The 10,839-nt window shown below is 55.9% G+C and overlaps 3 protein-coding genes across 3 annotated transcripts; 2 read left to right on the top strand and 1 right to left on the bottom strand.

The window, feature by feature from the left end:
- Positions 1–161: 161 nt before the first annotated feature.
- Positions 162–593, bottom strand: LMH87_007353 (uncharacterized protein; the record flags this gene model as incomplete). Its single annotated transcript, XM_056192427.1, has 2 exons — positions 162–484; positions 557–593. The coding sequence occupies 2 exons, from the start codon at positions 591–593 to the stop codon at positions 162–164; spliced, it is 360 nt and encodes a 119-aa protein (XP_056060648.1).
- Positions 594–2,191: 1,598 nt separating this feature from the next.
- LMH87_007354 (uncharacterized protein) lies at positions 2,192–3,947 on the top strand (the record flags this gene model as incomplete). Its single annotated transcript, XM_056192428.1, has 3 exons — positions 2,192–2,745; positions 2,802–3,183; positions 3,246–3,947. The coding sequence occupies 3 exons, from the start codon at positions 2,192–2,194 to the stop codon at positions 3,945–3,947; spliced, it is 1,638 nt and encodes a 545-aa protein (XP_056060649.1).
- A 5,131-nt stretch (positions 3,948–9,078) lies between these two features.
- On the top strand, positions 9,079–10,815 carry LMH87_007355 (uncharacterized protein; the record flags this gene model as incomplete). The annotated part of the gene is made up of 3 exons (XM_056192429.1): positions 9,079–9,172; positions 9,625–9,948; positions 10,007–10,815. 3 exons carry the CDS (start codon positions 9,079–9,081, stop codon positions 10,813–10,815), a joined length of 1,227 nt encoding a protein of 408 aa, XP_056060650.1.
- Between the last annotated feature and the right edge of the window lie 24 nt (positions 10,816–10,839).

Raw genomic sequence — 10,839 nt, forward strand, 5'->3', positions numbered from 1 at the left:
GGAATAGCTTTTTGGCTTTTGCGTCGAAAAAGAAAAGAAGGTCTGCAGTATTGAGGACATGTTACTTTCGGCTACTTGAGTCGCATGGTCATAGATGGACGAATTTTATAGGTTGGCGAAAACAAGAAGAGCGTTTTGTTTCCCCTCTCACGAGCCTTTCATTAATTCACGTTCAGAGCGGACAGCATCACCCACGGTGATAACCCGGGCGGCGGGACGGCGACCGAGGACAGGACGGCCATGAAGCGGCGGTAATGATCGCCGGCCAGGCCCTCCTCTCGCGGCCGAACCGGGCCATGACGGCCTCGTACGAGCTGGTGGGCCAGCTGCGCACCACGCTCCCCGTGGAGACGCGCCTCTTCTCGGTCGAGTGCGCAACTTCGAGCGCAAGCTAGGTACGCACGCGCTGGGGAGAAGTGCTGCACGTCGCGATCGGCCATCAGCTCGGCAGCGGTGCGGTAGACTAGGCGTGGGCGTGTCCTATCTACAACTGTTTAGCAACAACACAAACGAACTGTGCTCTCGAAGCAATCTGGACGAAAAGGTGTCACCGAACCCCTACATGATGCAGTTGTGGCCGTCGTCGTCTCCATGGCCGTACGGGTAGGGATTGCCAGTCTCGACGGGAAAGTCGACTGTTGCTCCGCTCAGAGCCGGTGCGCGGATGATTTGCCCATGAGCCGCCGCCGGCACCCCAGCAGCACACTTGTCAAACTGCTGGACAATGTCTTGCAACGCGGCCTTTGGAAGAGAGGAAGGCCCTCGTTGTATACTGTGGCGATGGGTTGACGAGCTTGGATCATTCTGCGTATCTTCTTCTGCCGGCTCCATGGAGGGCAAGGCAGCTCCGCAGTCGAGAGGACAACGGATGGCGCCTGGTCGGGCAGCTGGGCAGGCATCACGGCGAATCCCTCGACGTTGGGGGTATCAGTCCACCCTTATGGAGACGGGGGACGCAAGACGATGCGGGCTTGACAGTAAACAATGCTCTTTTCTTCTTCCTTTGGTAGTGACCCAAAGATGTCAAGAAAAGATACGTTGCACAAGTACAAACATGCGTCGGATATTTCTGCTGCTCATGCAGCTACGGTTATTCAAACGGCGTCTGATGTCCCCCCATGTTTCTGCAGCACAGTGCGTGCAGATCGACGACTTTTCTGGCCGAGGTGGAGGCCGGGGGCCCCTCATTCGTGGAACTGGGTTCCCCCGGGGCCAAAATCCTTCAATCAGAGGACTGCATCACCCAACGTTCAGCCTGGAAAAATTATAGCTGAGATCGCAAGGAAAGAAATATGCCGGTGGCTTTTCTAGCCTTTGAACCCCGTGGGGAAGCCTGGTGGGCTTGAATGTCGAAGCTACAGGCTCGTGTTCCTGCCAGCTTGGCGTCGACTCTCCTGGCACGAATGGAAAGAATCACCATCTGAAAACAAGGTTTGACGGCTCGAGGTTTTGTAGTTGCATTGCCTTTGCTAGTAAAAAAAGATCTGAGCGAAACACTACCCTACCAGGAAACCACAGGTATTGCGGTTAACCATCTGCGAGACACTGTGCAGTGTTGGAGTCTTTGACAAGCAGAACGACGTCAGATAGCTTTACAGAAATTCAGACATGAATCCCTGCTAGTCATCAATAGCCGGCCAACCAACTAACGAATCCTGTCTCAACCAACGCAGTGGAGCGCACGCAATTAATTCCTGGGGTAATCCCAGGCTTTACCTGTCCAGCACGGGTGCAAGTCCAGCCCCAAAAGTCGCCCAGCCTCCTCCGCACAGTGCGGCTTGGCTGTCACCACCACCGGCAGATGGGCAGAGCTAGTTGCATCTAGTCCATCGAGCTATGGTCGTCTCTGCAGCCGCCACATTGCAGGAACCGGGGTAAGAAAGCTGCCTCTTCTTCTCCTTCTCTCTTTTATTATAGAAGAGGCCGGCATTGCGCGTCTGCTCTTGGTCATAAGCCCGTTTGCTCCCCCCCTCTTCTCCAGCCAACATCGTTTCTCTCCATCTCCCCGTCTCTCCCCTCATCTCACCAGTCTGGAGAAAGCCTCAACTCAAAAACCGCCGAATCTCACTCCTCGCGTTTAAAGCTTCCATCTCCGTCTGGCGACTTGGCAGCAGCTTCGTCTTCCCCCCCCCCCTCCTCGGGCATACCTACCAGCTTCTATACACAGACACACCCGCCAGCCCCCGTCATCATGGCGCGCCTGGCCACCGTCCTCCGCGCCATCGTCCGCAACGACGCCATGAAGGAGGACCCTCCGCAGATCTACAACGGCCGCGTCCTCGCCCTCGTCTGCGCCGCCTGCTTCGGCGGCATGCTCTTTGGCTGGGACACGGGCGCCATCGGCGGCATCCTGCACATGCCCGCCACCCAGGCCCGCTTCGGCTTCCTCGACAAGACGGACAAGCAAAAGGCCGACCAGGAGCAGAACATTGTCTCGACCCTCCAGGCCGGCTGCTTCTTCGCCTGCTTCTTCACCGGCTGGGCCGCGGATCGCTTCGGCCGCCGCCGCGCGCTCGTCGCCGCCGGTGTCTTGACCGTCATCGGCGTCGTCTTCCAGGCCGCGTCGGCGGCCCGCGGCACGCTCGCCGTCATGTACGTCGGGCGCTTCGTCGCCGGCCTGGGCTGCGGCGCGGCGTCGGCGCTCACGCCCATCTACGTGTCCGAGTGCGCCCCGCGGGCGATTCGTGGCGGCTTGACGGCGTTTTATCAGCTCTTCAATGTCTTTGGTATCATGGTTGCCTTCTGGTACGAAACCTGCCGTTGCCGTATAAACAAGCAGATTGTGCTAACCTTGCTGGTAGGGTCAACTATGGATGTCTCCTCCATGTCCCGGCCCCCGCCAGATATGTCATCCCGCTGGCGCTGCAGTCGCTGCCTGCCATCCTCCTCGTCATCGGCATGTTTCTCTCCCCCGAGTCGCCCCGCTGGCTCGCCAAGGAGGACAACTGGGAAAAGGCAACCTCGACGCTCGCGCGGCTGCGAGACCTCCCGCCCACAGACACCTACGTGCAGGCCGAGATTCAGGAAATGGCCGACCAGCTCGAGATTGAGCGTCGCTTGACGGGTGGCAGCTCGCCCAGGGCCCTCTTCCGCGAGATGTTTTCCATCCCTGGCAACCGTAACCGCGCCCTCATCTCGATTATGCTCATGATCTGTCAGCAGCTCACTGGTGTGAATGCCATTGTGAGTATTTGTTCTGCTCTCGTGGCTTCGAAACCAAAATTGTTACTGATGTTTTGATGCAGAATTACTACGCCCCTCAACTATTCGCCAACCTGGGCATGGACGCCACCGACTCGTCCCTCTTCGCCACGGGCATCTACGGCGTCGTCAAGGTCGTCAGCTGCGCCATCTTCCTGACCTTTGTCGCCGACTCGCTCGGCCGCCGCCGCAGCCTCATGGCAACGGCCGCCTCGCAGGGCGTCGTGCTCTTCATCATCGGCATCTACGGCCGCGTGCAGCCGCCCGTCAAGGGCGAGCCCGTCACGGCCTTTGGCTACGTCGCCATCACCTGCATCTACCTCTGGGCCGCGTCCTTCCAGTTCGGCTGGGGCCCGGCCTGCTGGATCCTCGTCAGCGAGATCCCCACGGCGCGCCTCCGCGCCCTCAACGTCTCCCTCGCCGCCGCCACCCAGTGGCTCTTCAACTTTGTCGCCGCCCGCACCGTCCTCACCATGCAGAGCACCATGGGCAAGGCCGGCTACGGCATGTACTTTCTCTTTGGCAGTTTCTGCTTCCTCATGGGCCTCTTTGTCTACTTCTTCGTGCCCGAGACAAAGGGCCTGTCCCTCGAGAAGATGGACGAGCTCTTTGGCGTCACCGAGGCCTTTCACCGCAAGTTTGACGCAGACTCCGAGACGGGTGCCGCCGGCGGCGGCGATGCGCCCACCATCAATACTGTCCACGAAGTGCACGCCGCAGACAAGGACGGTGATCGAAAAGAGTAGAATGCTGCTGCGCGAGCGACGTGTTGCGTGTTGTTGCCACCTGTCGCTTTCTGTTTCGTCCTTTTTTTTTTCTTGCAATATTACGAGATCCATGTTTTGTGTCGAATACTTGCCTCGTGTCCAATTTTGCTCATCGCTCGGCAATTCTATTCCTCGCCCTCGCCTTTTTGCTTCTTTTGCCGCTCGGCCACCGTTCGCAAGCGTTCTGAGCTTATCGTCTCACTATCAAACCACATCCCGGAATTAATTATACCCTTTTTCGCTCTTTGCCGGTCTCTCTACAACCCCGTCAATTCCTTGCACATGCCGATAGTTTCGTAGCATGACGATGTTTTCGTGACATGCCGATTGGTTTCGTGACATGCCGATTGGTTTCGTGACATGCCGATTGGTTTCGTGACGTGCCGATTGGTTATACGACCTGTCTCGACTTTTGAATGAGTCAAATCCCCCCCAGCACCGTCCACCTCGGCATCTCTTTCCACGCCTCGGCGCGTCTCGCGCCCTCTCTCTTCCGTGCCATTCCGAGAACGGCACATGGCCGCCAGTTGGAACAATAATAAACACACAAAAAAGGACGCATAACTGATCTCCATGTAATCGTGCCCGCGTTTCAAAAAAAAAAAAAAAAAGCACATGTTCTCATGACGTGTGTTTTTCATGACGCATGATGTTGAGGCCTTTTTGCCCTGGCTGCCTGGTTCGGCCTCGCCGGGGGGTGTGCGCAGCACCTGTGAAACACAACGTTCCACGGTCTGCCTATACGGCAGATATGTTTTTCCTCTGGTATGATTTACGTTGTAGCCGATTTCCAGGGGGAAAAAAAGGCCTAAATAAAGTAACAAGGGTGTTGAAAACAAGGCAGGAAACGCTGTGCTGCGCATTGCGAGCTGCTATTTTCCGCCGTGGTAGTGAGGCTAACCGTCGTCGTTTAGTCGGTACACATGCACTTGGTTTTCATTTTTAAATTTTTATTCATGTAATTCTTTTGACTGCATTTTCTTGTGGGCTTCTACGTCTTTTACTTTACTTTACTTTCTTTCTTTGTGCAATAGCTAACAGCCACTGGCGTCTTTTTGGCACCCCCCGTGCTAGGCATGGAAACAAAGTCACGGAAACTCTTCACCGCAAACACGGGCTTGCAAGCCTCGTTAGTCAAAAGATTTGCTCGTCTGTACATAATAATGACTGGCTCTTGTATGACCCTCCAGGCGGCGATGTCCCGGCGATATGCCCTGATCCGGTTTTGTAATAACTAAGCGACGGCACCTTCTCCCGCCTCCTGCCTTGCGAAAAGGGCAATATACACGAGGAGACAAAGAGACAAAGACATGGGCCATGGCTCATAAGGCTTTGTTTGGTATCATTCTGGAAGCGAGGCGGAGTCTTTTGTGATCTCATTAGCCAGTGCCTGTTGTCATTGGATGGCGTACCGCTAGGGGTTATTGGGGTCTTGGGGGTCTCTCTCGTGTCCTACATATGCGGCGACAGAGGCGGCGCAGACGCACAAGCCAATACACCCTAGTCAGCGCGGGTAGCCCGCGGGACGCTTTTGACCTCTTCTGGAATAAACAGTCTCACAAGGTAAAAAGCCCCGAAGTATACATGTAGCATCGGCGACGGGGCCCCTGCCAAGGCTGGTTGACTGGGTTGTACCAGAAATTCCGGGCATTCATCGCTGACATTGGCTGCAGCCAGTTATCCGTCAATGTGGACAAAGTGGCGTTACTTTGACCCTGCCTGCATGCATATCCGGCTCTGTTGGAATAGGAAGCTGCTCGGAAGAGGCTGTCACACACATCCGCAGCTGCACGCCCTCATGCCGGCTGGCTTATTTGCCGGTAGCATGCGCGCGGTGGCTGACGCTCGGCCGTACTTGGAACACAACGGCTTTGATCACGATTCAATCGCCTCTGACGCTTGTTTCTTAGATGATTCACATAAGCTGAGGCGTTTCTCATCTGATTATTTGGCGTCCTCCACACCCCTCAAGTCACTCTCTAGACTCCCGACTGGGTGGGAGGGGCGGGACCGGGTGGACGGACAGGGACAAGGCCTCTTGGGCCTGTAGTTGAGGAGGCTACCACTGACCAGTATCTCCTCTGAATGGCTGGACCATGGGTAGGGATGCCTGTTCCCACACAGGTGAAACCCGCGGGTTGGTAAGCTCCTTGTGATATAATTGTACTGGGTAGGCAGTGAAGGTGGTCGCACGCGTCGCTTCAGCGTTGCTGCTGGATTTTTGTTTGATACCTGTCAAATGCCAGGACTTAATGTCAGCATTTCAGCCTTGTCTCGGCTGTCATCCGCATGCACGGTCTTTCTGACGTCGAGCTCGTCGTGCATAATGGTGCATTATGCATGATGGCTTGGGGAACCAACAGTAGTATACCGACATGGCGACCCATTCGTGAGCATCGCCGTTAGCTAACCCTGCTGGTGTCTGGAGTGACGCAAGCCTGTGCAGGCATGCGCTGCTCTTGGTCTGTCGCGTCCGCCGAACAAGGCAACTAGCAGGGGACTAGCAACTGGCAACTGGAAATTACCGGCCAGCAGAGCGCGGGGGTTCCACCACCCCGGCTCGAAGACTCAAGCAGCCAAACCTTGTTCTCCACGCGCTCCTGGCGGGGCACAAAACCTGTTCTCTGGTAGTATCATCGATTTCACTGCACTGTCTTGCTGGCGTTCGAGCTGCATTTGCATTCGATCGGCGCATATCCATTCAGAACAGACTAGCGCGTCTAGCTTCTTCAATCGCAGCAGCATTGGCACAAAGACTAGACTGTAGGAAAGAGCGTCAAGATCGTCGGCTGGCGTTTCTCTGATGATGCCGCAGAGGACGCCCCATGTAAGTCACTGCGTACTTGGCCCTAGCAGGCATGCAATGCCGCTAAGAATGGTGCTCTCCCCACGGCGCTCTCCCCACGGCCTCTCCTGCAAGGCACCGCCGCACCATTCGTCAAACAGGCTTAGGCAGTTGGGTTTGGCGAGCGAGAACTTGCTTCTAGCCCTTCTACTGGGCTTCCATATTCTTGGGGGTAGAGGGAGTATTTCTTTGCTGGCCCCGTCCGCCGACACATCGCCGACATCTCTCAGCCCGAGTACTAATGGTGCTTTGAGAATAAACTGCGCCTTTCGGAAGACGTCCGCAGCTTACAAATCCTAGCCCAAACTCATCAGAGGCCAAGAATATATGCTTGAAGTGCACGTCGTCGGCCAGACTCCGCGTAACTGCTCGCGCTCCGCGTGTCTGCTGAGTTCGCGACGGGGGCCGCGCCACAAAACGTGGCTTGCAAATAACTGACTCGGTGACACGGTGTCTACTTACCGGAATCCTGGTTCGTTCGATTTCCTTAGAGACACGGCCCATGTCAAGTATGTACCACACAAGCCAGCCAGTGATTGTAGACTTCTCTCTGTGTAATTGACGGCTCGCTAACACAAAAAAGCAACAGAGATGGCCAACACTCTTCAAAGCCTCAGCCGCGTTAGCCACGTTGAGCGCCACAGTGAGCACAGGTGGAAAGAGCAAAGAGAAAGGAAGGACAAGACAACAGGAGGAAACAAAGATAGGCAGACCCAGCCCACTGGATCGGCTGAGTCGCCACGTTTTTGTCCAATCTCCAAGTCGACCTGCAGTGCATATACCCCTGTGCTTGCTGCTGCTCACTTGGAGGACAGGGGAACCCAGTCATACTCTGGAAGGCTAGTAGAAAACGTTACTAAATGTCTCGGGATTGTGGCTCACTCTCGGTGGTATTTTCTCGTAGCAGAATAACGAATTGGATGTGTTGATGAGAATTAAACAGCTCCGGGAAGAGGCCTGAAGAGCGAGGCATGGGAAGATGGTGAAGTGACTAGCTTGCGCACTAAAACGCGGCGTAACATTTCCGCCCCTCCAAGCTCGGTACATGAGTGCTGAGAGAGCTTGGCTTTTAGCCTTGGTCAGTAATCCGTACGATTCAAGATCATGCAATTGTCAGGGTTGCAGTGGTGAGGAAAACCTTCACCTTGAGTATCGTCGGCCACGAGGGTGGGATATGCCGGCGCGAGTCCCGCACTCGAGAAGAGCGCCGGGGCCTATTCGCCGGCGGCTTGAGGGGGCAGCAAACAAAAGAGTCACACAATAAAGGGTGGTTAAAAGAGAGTTGCAGCCGGTCGCGCCGATCATTCAGACCTGTGACTTGAATGTGGATGTTGAGCCGCTGTCTGTGCCAAACAGACGGAACCCAACTACCAACCCAACCCGCCAGAACTCCACGAAAGTGGCTGCCTCGGGAGTCCACACCTTTGGTGGCAGCGGGGGGCTGGGCAAGAGGCTGAGGAAATTCCTATTGAGGGAGGAGCTCCAAGAGCAGAGATTCGGGGAAGAGGCTCCAACTCGCGTACCAGTCAGTATGATGGCGACGCGGCAAAATTGGGCCTGGCTAGGACGTGGATTCTTACGGCACTTCCCACGTTTGAAGGCCCATCTATCTCGAGTGCTGGATCCACGCCCCCCTGATGTGTAGCTGCTAGCGAGGGGGAGCTTCATGACGGACATGCCATCCCGAGTTGAGCGGCGTTTGTGAACTCGGTGGGCTTGGTGCCGTTGAGCGGCGAACGAGGCGGCTTGTAGCTTTCAGCCCTTGTCCTAGATCGTTGAACAGCCCCGGTCAGACGGGCTTGGTGCCGTGCTGTTGCCCGTAGTCCAAGTCCACACATAAGGCCAAGGAGCTCCTGTCGTTTCCGAGTATTTGTCGCGACTTGTTCTCTGATCGTCTCGACTTTTCCTCTTGCCTCCCTCCCAGCTCGCAGCAGGGCTGTTTCTGGCATATTAAACCGACCCTTACTCTGCATCTTTGCTGTCTTGCTGGCAAACTGTCTGCTGTGATAGCCACTCGCTCTCCGTCCGCAAACGCCGACCCAGCCCGCCGACGCCCAGCACATCGTTGCGACGTACTCGTGCCAGAAGCCCCGCGGCCTCCCCAGCCCGCTTCCTGCTGTCCGCTGTTCGATTATCAAAGTCTGAAGCAATACGAAGGCGTCTTTTGGGGCCGTGTCAATGTCGTGAAGGCGGGCGAAACGTGTTTGCTAGAGCACAAACGCCCACTGCCCGCTGTCCAACTTATACAAACAGCGCGCCTGCCATATGGCCTCCGCCAGCCGGCCGCCAGCTGCAAGGCATGACAGCGCATCAGCTGCCAGCCGTTCGACGTTTAGTGCTCCCCCATCGCACGCTTTCCGTAAGTCTACGCGTCGACCTGTGTTGTGAATAGCTTCATTTCTTTTCTTTTTGACTTTTTGCTGTGTTTTTTTTTTTGCTGCGCCCTCGTCCTCCTGTCCCTTCCATTTACATACTTGACGTTTCCACTGGCGCCGCGCCAGGCCTGTTGCATATGCAGCGCCCATGCCATCAGCCCATTTCCAAGCTACGGCCTACAGGGCTATCCAGGCCCGCCGAGGCCTCTGCCAAAGACAGCCGGCGCCCCCTCCACTTCCCCGCCACGCCGTCTGGCAGCAACTTATTCTTGTCTGTTCTTGTCAACGCTCTCGGCCTTTTCATCTCCCGGCGCGGTCCCCTAGCATTCCAACCACCGACGTTATTTGTTCATCGTTCCGTGCTGCTAGATATGAGATTGCTTTCCTGACAATTGCTTTTTTGCTACCATGGCTGACAGCTCGCCGCCTCCTCCAGCTACCCACAACTCGCCGCGCACATGGCTTCTCACAGCTGCATTGTCGCCGCTTGCAGTGCGCCTCACACGACAGCTCCTCGCCCACGGTGACTATGTTGTCGCGTGCCTCCCTCCTCACGAAATCGAAGACGACGACCGAAGCGCCGAATTTCGCGACCTCATTAGCGAATGCAAAAGCGCCAGAAAGGACCGCGAAGGCTGGAAAAACCGCATCCGCTCCATTCGCTGCGATGGGAGGGCCATCAGTGGCTGCGGGGCAGCCATCGATGAGGCTGTGCAGGTATTCGGTAGAATTGATATTCTGCTCTGCTGCAAGTCTGAAGGTACGGCATTCGACACCGTGTCAGCTTGTCGCAGAAATTGGCTAACGGTGCTTTGTAGCTGTCATCGGAACCGTTGAGGAGCTCTCCAACTCTCCTGGCACCCAGAACCTCGTCCGCGACCAATTCGAAACCATCTTCTTCTCTCAGGTCAACTTCATCAAGGCGGCGCTGCCCGTTTTCCGAACCCAGCATACTGGCCACATCATAGCCCTGACGAGTATTGGAGGCCACATTGGTACCCCTGGCATGTCAATATACACTGCGGCCACGTGGGCATTGGAGGGGTTTTGCGACTCGCTGGCATACGAAGTTGCACCATTCAACGTCAAGGTGACAATCGTGCAGCCGAATAAGGAGATCCAATCTTTGACAAATCGCATCACCTTTGCGCCACAAATCGCAGCCTACGCGCCTAACTATAATCCAGCACCAAGCGTTCGTGATATGCTTGTCAATGTGCTTAACACAAACCCCGACACGGCCATGCCGCCCAGCCTTGAGGTACCAGACTCACCAACTACGCCTGAGGCGGATTTGGAGTCCATCTCGCTGGAACCAGATGCTGGTGTCGGTGAGATTCTGCATCGCTATCCGGCGCTGCCACATGCAGCTCTGGAAAAGCTTGTTGCCGAGACAGTCCACGCCTTGACAGCAATTGGCGGGCACGAAAACCCTCCTTCGCGACACATTGTCGGGACAGAAGGCGCTTTTGCTGTGCAGGAGAAACTGAAGACGGTTGTGGAAGAAATGGAGGACTTTGTAGACGCAAGCCTCGCGGTTGATATTTTTGAGAGCGAGCTGAATAAGGAGGCTCGCGAGCGAAGGGTTACAATCGAGTCGCAAGAAGCAGGACCCTCATCTGCGTAATTGTATATAGAGAGCATGTCGATG

This window comes from Akanthomyces muscarius, chromosome 1, assembly GCF_028009165.1.
Source record: "Akanthomyces muscarius strain Ve6 chromosome 1, whole genome shotgun sequence".
Taxonomy (NCBI): domain Eukaryota; kingdom Fungi; phylum Ascomycota; class Sordariomycetes; order Hypocreales; family Cordycipitaceae; genus Akanthomyces; species Akanthomyces muscarius.